At 36.4% G+C, this 21,926-nt stretch overlaps 1 protein-coding gene across 2 annotated transcripts in view; it reads right to left on the bottom strand.

Annotated features, from left to right (window-relative positions):
- Nucleotides 1-21,926, bottom strand: part of HTT (huntingtin) — an 87,862-nt gene that overhangs the window by 34,954 nt on the left and 30,982 nt on the right. For both annotated transcript variants that reach the window (XM_076335848.1, XM_076335850.1), the window contains 20 exons: nt 21,565-21,665; nt 19,968-20,114; nt 18,791-18,911; nt 18,500-18,576; nt 16,099-16,250; nt 15,499-15,701; nt 14,546-14,672; nt 13,729-13,856; nt 12,897-13,007; nt 12,238-12,315; nt 11,402-11,625; nt 10,751-10,829; nt 10,455-10,616; nt 9,442-9,497; nt 8,522-8,670; nt 7,744-7,880; nt 5,574-5,690; nt 3,631-3,753; nt 2,851-3,089; nt 1,352-1,494 (listed from right to left, as the gene is read on the bottom strand). In XM_076335848.1, coding sequence (XP_076191963.1) covers nt 1,352-1,494; nt 2,851-3,089; nt 3,631-3,753; nt 5,574-5,690; nt 7,744-7,880; nt 8,522-8,670; nt 9,442-9,497; nt 10,455-10,616; nt 10,751-10,829; nt 11,402-11,625; nt 12,238-12,315; nt 12,897-13,007; nt 13,729-13,856; nt 14,546-14,672; nt 15,499-15,701; nt 16,099-16,250; nt 18,500-18,576; nt 18,791-18,911; nt 19,968-20,114; nt 21,565-21,665 — 2,674 coding nt within the window. The remainder of the gene's footprint in view (nt 1-1,351; nt 1,495-2,850; nt 3,090-3,630; nt 3,754-5,573; nt 5,691-7,743; nt 7,881-8,521; nt 8,671-9,441; nt 9,498-10,454; nt 10,617-10,750; nt 10,830-11,401; nt 11,626-12,237; nt 12,316-12,896; nt 13,008-13,728; nt 13,857-14,545; nt 14,673-15,498; nt 15,702-16,098; nt 16,251-18,499; nt 18,577-18,790; nt 18,912-19,967; nt 20,115-21,564; nt 21,666-21,926) is intronic.

Genomic DNA, 21,926 nt, shown 5'->3' with positions numbered 1-21,926 from the left:
GAACCTAGGTTTGGAAGACTGTTTCTTAAACCAAAGCTCTCTTCTGACAAGTCAAAAGACAAAACATCATCCACCACGGCTGCACAAACTCTCACAACATAATTCAATTGGTTTCCCATTCACTTTTCTACCTGTTACTGTCACTGAAGACTAGGAGGAGTAAAGCTACTGAAAGTTAAATCAAGGCAATGCAGAAGCTTTGAGCTTTGACAGAGAACCAGCTGAAGACCCAGAACACATCCATCAGCACTTTATTTACTTATTTTAAGTCTACACCTACAATACTTATGTTTGCAAGAAGCAGCTGGTAGCAATGACAGGAACCGAACTAAGGTTTTTTCCTCAAAAAAGGACTTTAACTGACCTCTGTAGGAAGAGCTTAAAAAGAAAAAAGATTACAGGTTGTTGGGACACAATGGAGCACAGACTCATGTTATATGTCTAACAGTATTCTGTATGCACTTTTTTTATCTGCATCTGCTAAGTAGTGAAGTACTCTAACTCCCATTTTACAGATGAGGCCATGGAATGCAGAGTTCCTTGTCCCATATCTGTAAGGAAGTCTATGAAGAACCAGGGACTTGTGCCACGACATTTTAAATTGCAGCCAACTACTGTAATCCAAGGTTGGATTTCAGCTGCAGGGTGAAAATCAGAAGGCAAAAAGGACAGTCATAGTAAAGAAAGAATAAAAGAATAAAAGAAAGGGAAGATAGTGCCACTATTAGGAAAATAAGACTGAGGAATCAGCCTAAGGACTTGGGAATTAAAGTGCCAGAGACAGGTGTCTTCTGCTAGATACCAAAGGCACAATTCCCAAACCTGAAGAAAGGAGCTCAAGACCAACTAGCTGGAACAGTACTACCTTTCCTACTTTTCTGGTTTTGGTTTTTGGTTGTTTGTTTTGTGGTTTGGTGGGGGGTTTTTTGTATGTTTTTTATTAATTATGACAAAGAACAGGAACCTACCTTGTCATGAGTCTGAGCCAATGGTCGGTAACTCAGTATTTTAAGCCTGGACATACCTACCAACCTCCAAATTGAGAAAAAACATGACAAATACAGCCACAAATTTGGAATGCTTTGCATTTTTGGACTGGAAAATTTCAGATGGTTAAAAGGAGAGATGAAAAGTCACTGGTTACATTTTGTTCCACACAGACAGAAGAAATGTGAAAAAATGTGCCCTGCATGCACGAGCACAAAGTTTGGGAGGTTCCTTATACTAAGTAGTATACTTCAGCACCTACGTATTCCTTCTCAGCAGTTCAACGCATTCAACAATTGTCTCAGAACTGAAAAACCACCCTGCCACTGCATGCTACAACACAAGGCATTATTTAAAGTATTACCTGATTTGAAGATATGTATTAAGCACATAAGCAGCGTGCCCAGCTCCTGGCAGTAGAAAGTATGTTGCTGCTCATTCATGTCCACTTTCAATTGTTTGGTAACAATATCTTCCAGTAGAATGCCAACCAGTTGTAATAAGAACCTTAAAAAACCATGTATACAATCAACAGAAAAAATATCAACGTGACATCTTCCAGAATAAAATGAGGTTTGCCCATGAAACTCAGTAAGTCTGAAAAATATGAAGTCCTTGTTCATTCATCCTAAATAGGATGCTAAATTAAATGCTACAGAACAGGTTGACCTAAAACAAATATAATGCTATAGGTATGGAGAGATGATCACAAGCACTTCAATAATTACATATCAGATCTGGGTTATCTACTCATCAGGTGAAGTCATGATAGCATGCATACACCAGCCCACCTCACTTACACAGCAAACTTTCAAAATGCTATGGTGTCTTTATAGCAATTTGCAATGAGCTAAAAAAAAAAAACCAAACCACCATGACAGTTACCACAGCCCAGCTGAGGGGGGGTAACTCAGCAAGTCACAGTAATTCAGCTATTTACAGCCTCATCTATCCACACTCTACCACACAGGTTCCATATCAAACCTCCAGCCTGGGAAGGGGGAGGGAGGGCAGGGCCAAGGAAAAAAGACCAAAAGAAAGACCAAAAAAAGGGCATCCGAGGAAAACCATCCGTGCTCCTGGCCGTAATCGTTCCTCAACTCACTCCTGTTGGATGTAAGGTCACATTAAGGGAGTCCAGAAGCCCTTTTTCCCCTCTACCTGTCACCCTCACAGGAAGCTGAATGGTAAGAAACAGCATTTTATTTCTATCTGAAGTTCCATACTCGAGTAAAGAGTTCTGATTTTCTTAAACAAATAGCTATTTCAAATGCTTCCCACCACATTAAAACATAATGCCTTAATGACAATTATGTCAACATAATACCACTGCCATCTCTCCATGCTTCTTTTGCCTGAAGTTTGTCGCTCTGAGGACATCAGCATGGGAAGCTAACGAGACAAAGCCAGCTCTTTAAAAATAGGAAATAAAGAGCAGGACTAATAGATACGAATCCCTCTGCTGCCAAGATTCTAGCACAGAACCTGGGCTTCTACTAAGGGGATGACTCATCTTTCAGTCCCCACACAGGGAGGAAGAAAAGGGTTAACCAGTTAAGTTTTTGGACCTGATTTTACTAAGTCCAGGATTCACCCATTTTAACAACTCTATTAGGTCCTTCACTTGGCTCAAGAAGAGGTATCAGAACAGCCCAAAGTCCCTACACTACAAACTGCTTATCTCCTCCCTCTACTGTTCACCTCATTATTCCTTCCTCCACACACACTCTTCCCGTATCAACTTAATAACAGACTTTATTCTTATCAGATAACAGTTCTATACATGTGTTTATATTGCACAATACATATGTGATTTCTCAGAAATCTTAATCTTTCCCCTAAGTTATTCAAAAGACAACATACCTAGAAAATGTCTCTTCAGGCAGATATTTAGCTTGTTTAACCTCAGTGCGATCCTCTGGTACGGATAAGTTACTTTCTCCACATCTCAGTCTGTTAATTGCTTGACATGAAATCAAATATGGTGAGAAGGAAAGCTCTTGTATACGGGATAGAACGATGTCTTCTGTTGACTGTGAAATCAGAACTCTAAGGATAGCTAAAATTCCAGAAATCCATAGCTGGACAGTGCTCACTGATGCCTAACACAAACACAAAAATGCAGAAGATTGAATACCTTTGAAGTTAAACACCACCACATCGGAAAGTATTAAAGAAAATTAACATTTTCATTAACTGTTGTATAAAAATCAGACCCTTTTGAGAATGGAGCAAGCAGGGAGTAACTTTTATGTTCAGGTCTTCCGAAATGCTATTCTTGTGGTAACTGTCAAGCTTATATTCACTCTGTTAAACAATCTCCCGATTATAAAACTGGTACTAAAAGTCACATAAGAAAAACATGATTTACCTATTAAATTGCATTCTAGAATTTACTGTAACTATACGTTTCTCTACATTCCCGATCCTCAAAATACAAAATGAAGGTAAGCAATCCATAAACAGAACATTCCTGTATAAAGTGCCCCCCACTGGTAAATCACATTAGTTTTAACCAATTCTTTTCTAAAGTCTGCTGCAGGTACTTTAACACCACATTGCAAATTAAGAAAGAGAAACACATGCTCTTTTGTTTTGCATGAAAGACACCAGATTCTTTCTTCTCTGGAAACAATTACTTACCATGGTTTTAGGAGTAACAAACATACTCCTTAAAAGCATGTCCACAGGGCGAAGGGATGAAGGAGCCAAAATTTCAAACAAAGTGTTCAATACTCCCAGAGCATCATGAGAGTCTATATGCATCTGTAAAAGAAAAACACAAAACTAATTTCTAACTACCCACTAAAGGTAACTGCAACACAAAATTACCATTTCATGTTTTAAACATTTCTATGACAACCTGTGTGTAATTAAAGCTGTCCTTTACAGTACAAAGTTTAGAGCAACCAAAAGCTATGAAAGGTAAATTAAAGTTTCATTGCAGGCCTTCCTACACAGGAGTTTTGAGAACACAGACAAAAATCCATCATATGAGATTCAATATACATACCACATATTTATTAGGAGAAGTGTGCCGTATTCAGAATGAGACCAAAAGACTGACTTGTCATAAAATTTAAAAACTTTTCTCCTCCCTGCACATCCTACCAGGCATATTTATAGAGAGCAAAGCTGGTCGTGAATAAACTTAAGCAGGTAACTAGGAGAAAAAAAAATCCTAATCATCAGAAAAGTGAACAGCTACAATGGTATTACACTGCAGCAACACAGGTAGGACACCTTACTTGATCAGTTTTTTTAGATAAATTATAAAACAATCAACTGCAAAAAGCAAAGGACTGGACTCAAAATCTAGACGACCCTATCTTGCCTAAATAATTTGATAGTTGAGCACATACACAGATTCATACAAAACAAAGGCAATTTCAATTTGCCAAGCATTTTAGCTATGCACAAAAACTGTTATCTGAACCACAATAACTGCCCACTCTCTCCAACCATGAGATCTCGTCATGAGAGTGGGGATCTGCCATCACGGAGTAAAGAACGTTAAGGGCACAATTTCACTAATTTTACTTTTTATTCTTGAAGTAAGTGTTTCTAGTTCCAGGAAAGCTGTATCGAAGACAAGTCCTCTGTTGCTTAGGGAGCAGCACTGAAAATCTTTCTCCTAAAAGGAATGTTCTTTTCTTCCCAGATACAAAGGGCCTACTCTCCTTCCCCAATATACAGTCCAGTAAGACACAAATGCACACACTGGAGGGAGTCCAGCAGAAAGCCACACGGATGGTTACAGGCTTGGAGCATCTGTTATACAAGGGGCAGCTGAGACTGTTCAGCCTGGAAAATGCTCAGGGGGATCTTTATCAACTTGTACAAGTATCTGACCAGGGGAAGTGGGAGGAGGAGATGACACAAGTACAGAAGAAAGAGCCAGAATCTTTTCAGTGGTATCCAGTACCAGGATGAAAGGCAATAGGCACAAGTTGAAATACAGGAAATTCCATTAAATACAGTTTTTATTTATTTATTTTCCGCCTGTGAGGATGCTCAAACACTGGAAGAGGTTGCCCAGAGAGGTTATGGGGGCTCCACCCTTGGAGACTGTCAAAACTTGGCTGGACATGGCCCTAAGCAACCTGCTCCAGTAGACCCCGCTTTGAGGGGAAGACAATATCTAGACATCCGTTTCAACCTCAACTATTCCATGATTCTGTGATTTATTAATGCTGTTTCAGACTGTGTCTTTTCATTCTCCTCACTAAAAAAATGCAATTAGATCCACTGCAGTTACGAAAAAATAATTTTGACATTCTATAAACATGGGAGAATCTTCACACCATTTAATAAGTGCTCTGATATAATCATATAAGAGAAGTAGAATGAGCTTCCTCTGGAAACAGCCTCGAAGATATTGCACATACTTCCTGCATTTAAATATGACCTTCATCACTTCAAAGACTTAGCTTACCTTGCAGTAATTGTTTTTTCAGATATGGCAACCACACTTTCAAGAAAATCTGTCTTCATATTAAAAAAAACAAATACCCAAAGCCATTATTGATAGATACATTATAACAATTATTTTAGATGTTGATAGATTTAAAAAGTCATATAATCACCTGTTGTTTTGCAAGCATTGGGAGAATAATGTCAGCTATTTGCCGGGACAATCTTTTCCATTTGTCTTCATTTTCTTTATGACACTGTTGCAATACTAAGATGAACATTTCTAGCACCTGAGGAGAAGACCAAAGAATGCAAGTAAACACCCACACTAACAGGAAACATTTAAGTAATACTGTAGTGGGAAAAACATTTACTGTTTCATCCATCTGCCAAAAAGCAAAAAAAAGAAAACCCACATGAGAAATCACACAACATTTTTAAAACCCCATTTTCAGGTTAAAACCTTGTTCTTCGTTATGATTTTTTTTCCTTTAAGAATTTTCCAGTTACTTTTATAAACTAGGAAAAAAATGCTTTCTTGGTCCTTTTTAAATGGCATTTGTCAAAAGACTACTCAAACACCTGGAAAAAGGACAGCAAATCTAAATGCCGCATCGCATACTCAACAAAAAGGGGAGAAAGGAAGAGAGCAATTTCCCACATGTATACTCTTTCTTTACTCTAGCTCAAATAAAGTTTAAATTTGGTCAAGGAAACAGAAGACATTTTTATGGAGCTCATTCACCAAAGAGACATCACTTTCATATAAAAGTTTACAGGAGAGCATATAATAGAGCACACCAACAGCAAGGATCACTTCTAGTAGCTGAATGTGTTATCAGTTTGAGGGTTACAGAGAACACACTTTTAAGGATAGACAGGCCAAAGACACAGCAAGCAGGAATGTTAATATATGGACTGGGAAGCGGGACAGAAGAATCTGGTTCAGAAAACCAGTTAGACAGAGTACTTGTAAAAGACATTCAAGTAGTTCAGATTCAGAAACGCAGCCAATTAAAAAAAAGAAAAAGAAAAAGGAGATCACCAGATGACTTTCTTCCCAAAAAGCTTTCTCATGAGAGAGGAGATAGGAGCAATTCTGGGCTGAATGACTTGAACTCTGGAGCTCCATGGATGGTAGCTACAGTTGTAACAGAAAAAAGTTAAAGGTTGCAGGTCTTGGAGCCTCTCAAATTACAGGGACACCACTGCAGAACTTCCCAGCCACAGCCAGGGAACAACAGAACTGCCCAGGGGTTAGTTTATACATACTGCACCAGCAGAACAGGACAGAATAAGAACTACAAATGGGATGGTGTGGGAAGAGCAGTGCATGGGTGGTCTTTAATAGGTTAAGTGTGTCAGAAGGGGATCTGCTAGCAATTGCAGTACCTTATGTAACACAAAGTTATTCACTATTTCACATCATGTGTCTACAGTGTCATTTCATATAGTTATATTAGTCATTTTATGATTATAAAACTACAAATTCAAAAGAAAATGTGGATACACAAAATTACCCCAATCTGAACATGCAGTTCTAACAAATTATTTTGACAAGATGTACTGACTTTTTTCCAACTATTCTCAGAAAATACATTGCTTACATTAGCATACACTAGAATTGCATTTTCACATGATGAAAGGAAAAGCACATTAAGTTTGTTAAGCACCTGAATAAGCAATAAGATCCCATGTTAATTATGTCACTTCTCTTAAAATTACTTTTGTTTTTCTTTTAAACAAAGTGTATTGAGGAAAGTCATTCTTATACTCCCACAAGGCAGAAACATGTTTTCCAGACCCATGAGGTCTGGGGCAAAGTAGTAAGTGCTAACAACTGTCTAACTACCAGTTTCATTACCTTATTCAAATATTTCATATTTTAAAATGTTATTGAAGATATTGCTGTTGTACAGCAATACCTAAATCATCTCTATGCAGCATGTTTCCTACTTTTAATCCTGTCCTCTCTTCCACTTTTACCCCCATTCTTTTAAGCTTCTTGAATCCTAATTTACTACAACTCTTCTACTAACCTTCTGTTTATTCAATCTGCAATACAACCAAGATCGTTATCCCAACTGGAGCTTTTCAGTGCTTTGTTACCTAGGCTTGACTATAAAATCCCACAGACATGTTATTTGACTTGAAATACTGATTTGTAGGGCAGAACCTTTTCCCTACCCCTGAAAATCTTTGCATACTCTCTATATAAGGAAAGATCACAGAGTCCAGCTATTCAAGTTTTGTACAGAAAATCATTAATATCGCCTAACGCAGTTTTAGCAATGTTACCCTTTTATAGATCGTGAACAGAGACACTTTGTTCTCCTCTCTTACCTGATGGTACTGAATAAGTCTCAGCAGCATTGACACTACCACCTCCTTTTGTGTTTCCAACTCTTTTCCAGCATCAGCTTTATTTGTTCCTCTTAACACAAAGAGATCATGAACAATGGGTTGCAGAGCTGGTATTGCTGAAATGAGATTTATTTGTTTGTTTTAGCATGAGACAAGTCACTCTTGAACACTGTTTTCTTGTTCTAACAGTTCAGCTACTAAAAGTAAACTGTGCTTTAGTTTATTAAAGGTTTTACCCATCCCTAAAAAAAACCCAAAACAAAACCCAAACTTATCATGCATAATGATGTCTCTTTTTACTTCTAGTAGAAAATTTATATTATGGACACACTGCCCATTCTCATAGAGCTAAAATAGATATTTGTATAAAGTATTTCTCAGCAGAATCACCGGAAGGTATGAGACAGATGCTTCTACTTAAAGGCTGAAAGTGGAGGGAAAGGGAAGGGGACAAAAAATTAAAATCAAAGCCTTCAAAGTACTGCTATGTTGTGAACTTATTACCTAATAAAGTTTCAAATAAAAGCTCTGTTGCTTTTATGTACGATGCAAAATATGGGGTAGCAGTGTTAGTAGGGTACAATAAACTTCCTGAAGGAACTAAGTGAGACTTATTTCATGTATTAAAAATTTAAAAGCTAATGTCTTCTGGAACAATCAGTATGACTACAGTTTTCTATAGCTTAGTATTCAATACTGTTTCTACTGCTGAACTATTACTAATGTTAGTGTTGGTGCCTTTTTTTTTTTTAATTACCATGTGTAACAGCTTTCCTCCCACTGGCCATGATACCATCACACAGCTGAATGATCTTAGGAATTCCAATTATCTGTTTGGAATGATATCGCTCATAAGACAGCAACACCAGGAAAAAAAAGATATTAGGAATAATTGCTTCAGACTCCCTGAAAACAAAAAATTAAGTGTCAAGTTTGAATTGGACAACTGTTCAGTAAAAATGAATCTTTTTACAGTAAGATTTTTTAAAGAATGTGTTGTTCTGCTTGCATGCAGTATTTCTACAATTTCTGTGCCCTGTTCTTTACTATTTTTTTTCCAAGGGATTTCTTTCAAGTTTTGACCATTACACAGTTACACATGTTATAACATACTATTAATGCATATGACACACCATTGGAGTATTTCTGTAGGACACCCACAGAGCAAAAAACCCACTTATCTCTTCATAAAAACTCAAGTGTGAGAAAAAACAGAAATAGCTGACAATAAAAATTCCACTGCATTGCTTATGATCTATTAGGTACTACACAAAATGTACCAGGTGATCAGAATACAAATGGATTCACACCGAGTCCACCATAGGAAAAAGTAGCTCTCTCTTCAGCAACTGAGTCCTAGCAATGAAGTGCTGATTCCTGAAAGCATAGCTTTGGAGGGATCCCAAAGGAATGGTTTTACAATACCAAATGGAGAAACAGCACAACGTAGCTTAAGATTTTTTCTTGCATACTACTTCCTGACTTCTTCAGCCACATGGAACCTAAATCATCTGAAAGAGCTACCACTGGAGCCAGAGAATAAACAAGCACATTGCCCAAAATGTAACTCTCCCTTTCTCATAAGACAGAAATAACCAGCAAAACTAATCACTACATGCTTCAGAATAAGACAGTTGTAAACCTGCACTGTTCAAAGGATCTTTGCAAATTTCATACCTGAACTGTCCTACTTCAATGTATTCAAACTGCTTTAGCACAAATCCAATAAACACCTAAAGAGAGAATAAAGTGTACAACAGATACAGAGGCATTAATTCCCATTTGAAAATCATTTTAACAGAGTTATAAAAGTGCATGTTTTGGAAGGAGAGAAAGGAAAGACAGGCACTGAAAATCATTTATACTTATAGTTCATTCTAATTGTTACGAAGTGTTCCCCCTACAGTTATAGAAGATCTTTGAGAATCTTGTTGACATTAGAGCTTATTATGGTTTGCATGAACTTACGCCACATTTTACCTACAGTCTGTATAATTTTAAGTATAACTTTCTCTCTCACACGTAACACACTATTTGAGGCATTACAGTCAAGAAGTTAGAATCAACCAAAAATCTAGCTCTAAACCAAGATAAAATCCAAAGTATTCATACATTGAAAAGGTTTATCTGTGTATGAACTTATAGGAAAGTTATGTATTGCAACTCATACTAGTTTATAAACCCAAAAATACTGTAGTAAAATAAAATTTAAGTGTTTGATTAAAGTTACAAATTTACTGCTTATGTGGACAACCACACAGACTACTGTATTTGCCACTAACTTCCCCCCACCATTAAAATCAAATAATGGTTGTCACCCATGATGCTCACCACTAGCAGTCATATGGAAGTCCATACTCTCAATATAGAAAGAAGGTATTTCTATTTGTAAATGAAGTTTTATTTAACAACACTGATTGTATTGTCCACATCATCTTATTCCTAAAGTCAATCTGATGAACAGTTCTTAAATACTTGTTGCAGAGCTTAGAAAGTAATTTATATGCAATATAAAACCAGAAGTCTGAAGCTCTTTGTGGTTGGGGGGGGGAATTGAGTCTCACCCTCCTTTAAGTCTGTTTTCACCTACAGTACAATGAATGGATTGTTGCAAGTATTTTTGCTGTAAATATTAAGCCTGCTGGTGAGATTCCTGTAGTAAAAATTTGCAAAAACGGTGAGGTACCAACCTGATCCGAATCCAGAAGACAGTAGTTAACTCGTAGCTGAACCAGTTGAGCAAGCAAGTCTAGAACTTGTCTCTGCAGCTGTACCGATGTTGTTGTAGTATATTGTTTCAATGCTTTTATGACAAGGGGTTCAAATAAACGAATGTGATTGTGAATAGCATTCTGTAATAGAGAGATTTTAAAGTACTCTAATATCTGAACAGGTCTATGATTCAAAACCAAATTACGTTTTAAAAGGAGGAAAAAAGTTTTAAATCTAAGGTACAGCTCTTTCAGGAGTACATAGATACAAGTACCTTATCAGCACGATGTTTTGCTGCACTGGTAATGCTAGTTTTCAGCTGTGTAGAAACTTTTTGCAGCACATCAAACCATCTGTCATAAAAAAACCATACACATTAAAAAAATGGAGGGACAAACACACTCTCCTTAAATGCATATTGTTTTACCAATGCCAACTTTTCTTTATCTACTTGACTGCTTCAAGAATCTTAGTAAAACAAAAGAGCAGAGACAACCTACAGCACACTTTGATCAGATCACATAGATTTGTGGACAAACATCCAGTAGAGAACGAATTTCTGGTCTTTGCTTAGTTATTCTTCTGCCTTTCCTTTAAGGCTACTGACTATTTGCTATAATTAGCAAATTAATGAAATAGTTTTGAATACAAGCATTTAAAGCCATTATGCTTTTAAAACAACTTAAGTAATATCCATTTTAATGATTTAGCTTTGATTTGGAAAACACATTAGTGATAATCAATACAGTGTTGCATTCAGGACCTCACTACCAAGACAAATTATTCTGCTTAAGTCTACAAGAAATAAATAATACACAATACTGTAATTTTAAGTTACTTAGCTCCCCTATACTTGCATTTATGGAAAACAATAAAAAGAGATTCTAGTTCAAGTTAACATTATATCATAAGGGAAGAAAGTTACCCTGAAGCATCGTGTTCCTGCTCAGCCTGAACCATGTTCCTTAGACTAGCATCAGCAAGGGCCTGTGTAAAATGTGTGTATGGTGCCATGAAGCAATAATGATAGAGACCAGGTCTCAAATTGGAAGAACCTAAGCGTTGAGCTTTGCCTTGAGCTTTGTTGGGGTTTGAAGACAAGCCATCATACTGAGAAGCCAGATTTGTCCCAAACAATGTTTTCAATAACTAGAGAAGAAAATTGGAAGGGAAAAAAGTTAACATTTCAGGAAAAAGAAACTTGACTGCTCATCCTCCCAAAGGACTTGAGAGGTCAAAGCGCAAACTGTGGATCACGTAGTCCAATACAAGATGACAGAAAAAAGCTGGAGAAAAGAAACAACCCACACCTCACCCAAAGAGATATGATTGTTTTTGCAACTGAAGCTATTTCCTTGTGAGAACTCAAAATAGTCTACTAAAGCTCACCTCCCACCAAAATTAAGCTTTGATGACTTGAACACAAATGTTTAACTGGAAGCCTGCAAGAAATGCATCAGTAAGGCAGTTCTTTGCTTTCCAGGTTTTTGATGTAGTTAACCAGCTACAGAACACATTTGGGAAGGTAGGAAACAAACCAGTTCTTTGAATTGGAAGCAGTTCAAGAAGTAACTATATTATTCAGATGGTATCAAGTTTCAGAACAAGTCATGAAAATCAAAGAAAACATGCTCTGCTTGCTCCACCTGAACTAGAGTTTCCTCACATTGCTTCCCTTAAAAGAATGGCCAGTCTTGGCCAATTGATAACCACAGGACATCAGGATTAGCCTTCCAGTAACACAAAAAATTACCTCCTTACCTGCTGTACGCAGACTGTTGCCATTGTTGGTTCTCTGTTGAAACATGATTTTAGGTATCCCAAAATTTCTTCTACACACTAGAAAAGCAGAAAAACAAGTGCACCTAATTGTATTTTTCTTCATTATATAAAGCATTACTATGAAAACTGGACAGTAGGCACAGCGGTTTTTTTACTAAGTAAAACTACACTAATTTAAGGGAAATCATGGAAGTATGTAAAGAAATAAAAAAGCAAGATCTGCCTCCTAGTCTTAAAATACCACAATGCCTAACACCACAGTTAATGAGAAAAAAAAAATCGAGACACAGGAGAGGAAGGAGAGCAGCATGCCTTCTGACATCTTGTATATTTTACATTAGTATATTTATAACATATTAATATAGTAAGAATGACTGAAGGCAAACCATTTTTCTGGAAGGAAAAATCTCAACATGAAATTTAAACAGTAAAAAAATTACTCTAGTTTTCAGCAGCAACAATTTAACCCGGAAAATCTGCTTTAGCACTTAACCCAACATTGTGGCAGCACAACGCTTCTAGGATCGCTGTTTCTCAACAGTACCAATTTTAAAATCAATGATACGTGCATTTTCCCAGTAAGGACCACAGATATTGGACAACTTAACTACAAAAGAAAAACCACACAAATCTTATACCTTTCCAATATCTTGAAGAGTAGCAAGTTCCAAGATTTGAGACAGAACATCTAAGGCAGACCGTAAGAAACATCCAAACTTTTCATTACTGTTCTGGAGATCCAAAGTAACCTGGTCCCAAAAAGTAAAAACCACATTTTTTCTTAACAATTACTTGACAAGGGGATAAAAATTACAGAAAGAAGTGGGTATTGACACAACGTGATCTTTTGCCTAAAATTTCAGCATAGTTCAATCAACAGCACTGACAGCTTAGACTCCCTTATGAATTGCTGGAAAGGTAGGACTTCATTTTGACTAAGAAAAAGAAAGAGATTTTCTAGCTTTAGGAAGTTACAGCATCCGGGAAGGCCTAGGATGTTAACAAGTAATGGAGAAGGGATAATGTATTCCTCCGAAACACGGTAGATGTAGTAAGAATACACCCCCTGAAGTGTGCAAATCAGATCACCAAGCCCTTAGGGAATGCATCTTCTATTACCTGAACTAATGAGGAAAAAGCTTACCCATCCTGGAATAAACTGCAGAGAGAACAGACATTGGGATCCATTTGGCATTGCCAAGCCAGCGAAGGGTCATTTGGTACCAGCATTAGTGACAGCAGAGAAACAAGCAATAGGGTGACAATGCCTATTAGGGGTTTTTGTTTGGCTGGTTTTTGTTTTTATTGGTGGTGGTTGTGATTTTTCTTTAATTTTTTTTTGGGGGGGTGGGGTGGATAAACTGTTTATACAGGCAAACAAGTGAGTCTCAATACAAGCAGAGCCATGTTTAAAAGAAACAGTGATTGCCCAACCACATTCTAATTCCATCAAACAATATCATGCAGTACCTTATAATTAGCATGGGTTGCTTTCAAGACATCATATAACTTCAGATATGATGGAAGATGATAAAAGCTTCCTACTGAAGATGATTTACTTGTTGGAACAGGCCCAGTAGCATCAGTTTGCCTAGTAGCTTAAAAATGTATCATAGATTAGAACAACATACTTTTTCTAGGGTGCTCATGACATGTATACTCAACATAATTTACCATATCTGAATTATTAGACAGCATGAATTTTTCAATCTGCATGCGTATTTTAAACTGCAAAAACACATGCTGTACAACTAGAAAATGAACTAGCATTCCAAGAAACTAGCCCTCTGGGATAAGAGAAATTAACTCAGAGGGCTTATTATTGAAGTGCAAGTACAATTTACAAAACAGAATTAACACTCGTTTCCTTCATTCATTACTAAGAAAAAAAAGTTTTCAAGATTCAGAGTCTTGTTTCCAAGAGCAAGGTAACCTACTCCTGCCAAAAGTTGCAAAGCAACTTTCAAACTTCTTTTAAGTAAAATACATGCAAAAATTACTTCTTCATTTTAGTCAATAGGTGAGTAGATTCAGAAAAACAGTGAGGAAAAGGATTTGGAAGTACCTTGCTTTATGAAAATGAACCGTACTTTTCAGAAAACAAAACAGTAAACAAGCTCCCACCCGCAGCTGCCTTTCCTGCAATGCAGTACTGGAAAACTTCTGACAGTAGGTCTGCCAGCCTTTTGAACTAGAACTTCAGAAAACAAGTTACTCAGTTTTATTTCTTCTCTCTATGCCATAACCATACTTCAGTGGGAGGGTTAACAGGAGTAAGTGTGCTTACCTGGACTCGTTTCACCACCCTTTTTAGGGCTCATTGGCACAGATGCCTGTTCGACAGACTCCCTCTCTTTCCCCTTCCTCCGAATTGGACTAAGAGAAGGTGGATTTGTGAGAGATGGTAACGCTGCCTAGAATTAAAAGAAGCTTTATTAATTTTGTATGCACAAGTAGCTTTTCTTCTACACAAATACAAGTATATTCATCTTCTGTTTAAACTCCCCTTTATTTGACTGTCAGTTAAATTAAAATGTCTCAACTCATATCCTGAACCTGAATTTCCTGAGTGAAAAGGAAGTTGAATATATTCCCTACTTTCCTTCTCAACTTCAGCGTAAGCCAATGAGATGGAATTAGAGCTCAGTGACTAAAGTTTCTTTCCAGACAAAGGAGTGTCAAAAAATATTTTCACATTTTTTCAATATGAAGAAATCACTAATCCTAGTAACATTGCCTTACAGTCACGAAATCAGTCGCAAAAATGTAGATGCCTCAAAACAAAAACCCAAACCCAGAAGTACCTCGTATGAGCTGTTTCAGAAGTCAAAATATTTTGCAGGATATTCAAAAGACAGAAGAGTTATTTCAAGCCCCAAAAGGAGCTCAGTGCACTACAGCCAGCCAACCAAAAGTCAACAGATGTTTGCCAGAGTATGCAATCCTATATTCCATTTACTATATACACTCCTCACTGAATTAATGTTTCAAGTCAGCAGGAATAAAAGGTTCAAAATTTAAGGTAACATTACAAACACTGTAGAACTAAACAAAAACCTGTTACATGGAAGAACAATATGCATGTTCTTTTCTTGTTACTTGCTTTCCTACAACACATAGTGGACTCATTATCAAGGTATTAGATACCTGTATCAACTCTAAAATGCAGAGCCTTGAAGAGGTCTGTATCACAACAGTATTTAAGTCACACAATTGTATTTATTTATTTTTAACACATACCTTTACTGCTGGGCCAGGAGCAACATCATCCATTACATGTGCACAAATATTAATGACCTTCAGCAGATGAGAAAAGAGCTGTTCTATTAAAGTAACAAGAGTTCGATCTGCCAGAGCCGGCCAGGGCTCCTCCTGCTTTGCAGCACCTTGGTTTGAATCTTCTTCAGCACTCCAGGGATTCTTTAAGCACTTGGGAGCACTTGCTGCAACAGGAATCACATTAAAGAAAGAGATGATAAAAACCTGGAATTAAGTATCAGAAAATTTTAGAAGCGTATCTTCTCTATATGAACAGGAATTCAAATAGGGAAAAGTGAGCCTATATTTTCAAAGCCAGCAGTAGGTGCACAGTTTTAAACAAAAAGAAAAAAATGTTTATTCCTTGTACCCAGCCTGTACTAAGCATACCGCACGTTCCCTTTGGCAACTAGGAGGCAGTATCTTTTCAATACTCCTGGGTGCAAGAAGTTCCTTCTTTATTTCTTCTGCTCAATCTTGCAAGTATTTTGTTGCGTATAATCAGAATAGGGTGAAATATGGGCCTTCCGATGCTGATGGTAAAAATATCAGGACAATCCTACTTCCCTTGTTCTGCCTTACCTGCAAGCAAGTTTCCAGTCAAAATCAAAGCATCCTGATGGGCAGAGAGATCCAGTGGGAACCATGCTGATGAAAGGAGAGACAGGACCATGCCAGCCATTCCAATGGTGCAGCCTTTCTGAGCTTCATCTGAAGGACTTGGCTGGGAAACACTGGAAGTTTAATTTTGGAATGTCATGACTTTTCTTCCCCCTTTTGGTAAGTTTAAATTCTTAAGAAAACTAACAGTCAAGTAGATTGCTAATCTAAAAAAAAAACCAAATCAGTACTACAGAAATACACATTTAACACTCAAGTAGGACTTAAAAAAAATTTGCAGCAGAGACCTGACAATACTTTGCATTCTTGAAGAGCCGTTACTTTTTTTTTAAATAGCAAACATCAAAGCTGCTAGTGACATCTACTGATAAACTGAAGAATGCTGTATTTAATTGCTAATCAGTATGGTCCTGAACTATGTCCAGTTAAAAGTCTTGCGCATATGCAAGGTAGGGATGGATGGGAGAGAAGCTGTAGTATTGCAATGTAACAAGATATTGTTTTAAAGTGACAAGAATTTAAACAAACAATTGTAATCCATCAAATCATCTAGATTTATGGGTGGACTCTATCCAAGATTGTAGTTTGCTGCTGCATTCCGTATTTTCCTTTACAATAATTTTAAAATCAGATTTTCTCACGCAAGTCAAGTTTCAAAAAGAGCAGCTAGAGATCACCAAAAGATGTTTGTCACAATACTATGTCAATTACACACATCATTTCAAAGCTGTAAGACCTGCACAACATTACTAAGTTCCTTTCTGGAAAAGACTTTATGCAACCTCTAAATAAAGGTATTCTTTCAGGATTTTTTTTAATTAAAAAAAATATCTTCTAATGTAGTCACTCTGGTCTAATACAGCTACAGCAATTTCAGAAAATAAAATTTACACTAAGTATAGCTACTATTTTGACAAAGCTACACAGGTAATTACAGTGCCTTCCTTTTTTTTTTAAAAAGTATTTTCATATGCAAGTGTTGCTTACTTTACATACAGTTAGAAACCCATGAATTAATCCATGCCGAGTTGTACAGAGTTGGAAAGCAGCAGTTCCAATAGCTTCTTAATCATAAGAATGACAATACTTAAGACAGAAAAGAATTTTGGCAAAATTTTCATGTTATTCTATTCTTATTACCCAGAATGATAAATGTTCGTATCATTCCACAAAAATAAAATTACAAGCCAAATTAGTATGAACATGGGCCGAAAATTTGTAAAGAAGGAATTAGAGGAAAGGGCAAAGGCATGTCATTGCATCGCTGATGACTATTAGATGCATCTTAAAAACAGCATTTTTTAAGCTGGGAAGAGCAGAAGACACATTGTTGCCATTCTGCATTCATTTTATTTTCCAGCTAAGTACTGCTCACATCCTAACCTACTTCATTTGTTAAAACTGGATGACCTATAGCTCAAAAGACATCTTTTAGAATGCATATGCAGAGCACGCCACACTTATGGCTGGCAAGGGAAGAAAGGGCATGTCGACAATAAAAGCAGCTGGGGGAGGGTTGTTTTTTTTGTTGTTGTTGGGTTTTTGTTTTGTTTTTAAAATAAGAGAAAGTTTTGCAATAGAGTTTCAGGATACCAGAAGAGTAAAGTAAGAGTAGAGACAGTGACAGCACTGAAGAAAAATCAACACAAATGATGTTAAATCTATTTAAAAACTAAACAGCTCTACACATGCACGTCTTCAGTAGCGAGTTTTACAGCTCACGTGGCACAGCACATCGATAATCAGAAATAAGATCAAAGCTTTGGAGTTGCCAACTGCACAGTTACATTCTGAAGAGTTTCTTCAGAATGTAAGTACTTTGAGGCTATCATACATTACCTACAAAACACTTTATTATAGATATTTCATTTGCTGTTCCCATTCAGTGTGCCAAATAAGAACAATTTAAATGCATCTGACACTTTTACAGTTATAAGAGCAATTATGAACCAGCTTCTTTTACCCACTGTTTTTCCAATGTAAACATGAGATCAAGGTGAAAATGTTGTCCTGATTTTAAAGAGATACTACAAAACAATATCCTGAAGATGAATATTATTTCAAAAGCATGGGAAGTTTTCTCCTATTACTTATTTTGATAGACAGTGATCATATGTATCTTTTTATACAACAGTTGCAGCCAATCCTTGTGATATAGGCTGTGGTTCCAAAGATGACAAAGTGCCGACACTTAGTATCATGACAACCTGATGTTACACTCTTCTGTATAAAGTTCTTAAGTAACTGCTAAGATACACTTAACAGCATATATCTAAACCAGGACTTCTGATACCTAAACAAGTGTATTTTCATTTCACAAACATGACTTTTAGAAGCTTGAATAACAGATGCGGGAACATACCCACAGTGCCATCCCACGCTCCAGGTGCAGACTGGAAATGTTGTGGAGAGAAGACACAAAGCTTCACAGCAGCCAAACTGAAAAAGTTAAAACCAAGAACTGAATCAGTTTCATCACTGGAAGAGTTAGCAACAACAAGGTATCTTAAGAGTGAGAATTAAATATATTACTAATGCCATTGCCACAGTACCAAAGCTACAGATACCAATATAGCCAGGAAATAATTAAAAATAAAGCAAGCAAAAAAGAGAAAAGAAAGAGTCAGCCATTATAGCAACTAAGAAAACTCACTGTAAGCGCTCTTGTAGTGGATATTGTCAATGCATGGGAAATTGCTGCAATAACCCTTGAGAGATTGTTTTCCATAGTGACATCTGTTGGACTTTGCAGCATATTGTAACCTCTATATGTTCTGAAATACAAATATCTATACCATTAAAACATGTACTTAAAAAAAGAAACACCTCAAGCACAAATGATTATGGCTTAAGTTACTATTACATATTTTATAGGCCGCTTATAAAATACAAAATTGGAGAACACTCTAAATACCACCTTAGTATATTTTGATATTTTTGCTTCCGTACTAGCAAAAGCAATTTAGTTTATAAATCAAATCTCTTTGTTAGCAAACAGAAACAGTAGATCAACTCTCAACACCTAACTAGGTGCTCTAGAAACCACCACCTATTTAGCATTAGTCATTGCTTTTGCTCAAATCCATCTAACATTTTTGCATGTTAACAAACTTTGGATTATTGCTGTAGAAAGATTATTGCTGTAGAAAAATAGTTATTTTGTACTTGAAATAAACACAGTGTCCACGAAGTTTTATTGTTTCCCTACTACAGCATATAAATCTTCAGTGACACGATCAAGATCATGTATGGAAAAGGTACATAATTTAAAACCTTGTATGACAAATTGATAGAAGCAAAGAGTCCCCATAAATATATACAACTCATACTGTCTATAAGACATCTAAACAGAGGAGTTTAGGAAATTATAGTTGGCAGCAGAAATACAGCGACAAGATGACACTGTCAAAATTAGAAGGCAGTACAGACTTCTGCAACCACAATCATTAAACAGGATGTGAACAGTTATAAATCCTGATCAACATACCTGAAGAACAAGAATGTATACATATGATTAGCTTGCAAAGCTGCACTCACTTGTGTGCAATTTAATAAACAAATAGGGTGACCTCACAATGAAAAGAAAGTTTATCACAGAACAATGACTCCCTACAATCAACGTGTGAGCACATCACTAGTAACTCACACACAAGTTTATACTTTAAATACCAGCGTTTCTGTGGAGCCTAGAACTACCACAGATGCTCCTACAGATTGGAAAAAGAATTCATAAGCACGTGGATTTGCAGGACTTAAATATGATTCTAGGCATTATGAATTGAAATTTGGGTCCGTGTTCCTTTTAAAGAAAGACAAGTCACATAACATACCTGGTGATAGTGCTCACCGCAAAGTGAGATGGGGGCTGCGTTTCATGCATTAGTAGTTTCAGGTAGACACTGCTTTGGTCTCTTGCTACTGCCACAACTGGATCAGCCTGTCCTTGATCACAGTTATAAAATAGCTTTGGAACAAGCCTTAATGATAATTGTCAAAAAGGAAAAGTATTATTCAGAAGTTATTTAATATACAATTTAAAGTACATTTAAAATACATTTCATATACAATTTGGAAAGCTGCATACACTAGACATATCAGATTGTAAATAAAAACCATTACTAAAACTCATACTGTTAAGCTGAATTCACTTTTATACAACTGCTCTTCATTATAATCAAGGAGCTCAAATCAGAACAAAGGAACTGCTCTAGACACATGGTAGTTAAAAATATTTTATAGACCTACGTACCTATACACACTAAAACGACCACTTTGCTAGAGAGTGTTTCTCAGTGTTCTCCTATCTCCCCAGATATTTTCCCCATGGATATCTGTGTCAACTAAAAACTAATTTCTACCCGAAAAGGAAAATTTTTCGCCATCTGATTTCTAAGCAGCAAAACTTAAACATACAATAAGATCCAGTCTTCTTGAACAACAAACACTTTCAACTTAGACAACAGTGAAAAACTACAGTGCACATTTTTTAGAAGTTCACTGACAGTACATCCAATGAATGCCCATACTGGACGTTTCAAGGGGCTTCTGCAAGCTTGTAGCAGATTTCTTGGGCAGTTAAGTCTTTTCCAACTTTAACACACATGCTGTCACTAAGTCAACATGAAGATACAGAAAAACTCCAACTTGTTAGTTGCTGAATAAAAGCAACAAATACTATGATGCAACAGTTAACAATTTCTCTGCTGAGCTGTTTCTACAATACAAATGCTTTTAAGTGGCAGAATTTTTAAGGTTTCATTGTCCTTTATTTGTTATTAGGAATGGACAGCAATTAATAGTCTGAAAAACTAGGAAAGAGACTCCTCTGACAATAAAATATTCCAGGAATTCAGTATTAGATGCTCCCAACTTCTTTAGACATAAAACTTAAGTCCTTGAATTCTAATAAATAAACTACCAACTAATCCTTACTGTTTGGTGCATTTATCTGGACAGCAATTGTAACCGTAGTAGGTTACAGCAAACAGCTGCTTTTTAAACAAGATTAGCTACTTTACTATAATCAGAGAGCATGGAAGTTTTAAGATACACTACTTATAACCATGTGGAAACTACAATGTTTGCGAGTTAGGACAACTCGGTAGAACAGCAACATTTTAAGTCCAGCTACTGTCAGGATACTGAACAAATCACTTCAGCATGCAGAAAACTAACTTGACAAAGTGACCCTCAGAATGTAATACAGTTAAATGTAATTGTAGTGCTAATAAAAAGCAAAGCACAATTGCCTGATGATTCAGAATGATGCATGCTCCAGGTACCATAAAGCTGCATTTGTCTCCTGTCCCTCATTTAAACAAAAATATAAAAAACCCACTAAGGGATTATTTTAATTATAGGTACACAGTAACATGTCAGTATCTTTCTAAACTTTTCTTTTTTAAAAAATAAAACAAATATATATACCTCATTAATGAAGCTGCAGCTACATGTCTCACTCTTGGATCTTCATCTCCAAGCAGACATATTACAACATTATTAAGCACTCTCTCCTGAAGTTTTAGTAGCTAGAAAATAAGTTAGCACAGTAAAGTTCATCGAGCATTTTCATCATTTCACCAGATTAAGATAGTTAACAAGTGAGATTTCATCTGTCATACAAGTCTGTAAGACAATCTTTACCTTAACATTACCAGATACCCTATTTAAATACATAAATGCCAACATTTTTTTAAAGTTTAAAAAAAACACAACAAAAACCACACACACACTAAGATATCTGAATCTCAGTAGTAAAGTATCTTTCCAATTGTAACAAGTCTCAGAAC

This window comes from Aptenodytes patagonicus, chromosome 4 (assembly GCF_965638725.1).
Source record: "Aptenodytes patagonicus chromosome 4, bAptPat1.pri.cur, whole genome shotgun sequence".
Classification (NCBI taxonomy): Eukaryota; Metazoa; Chordata; class Aves; order Sphenisciformes; family Spheniscidae; genus Aptenodytes; species Aptenodytes patagonicus.
This window is presented reverse-complemented; position numbering and strand designations above follow the sequence as displayed.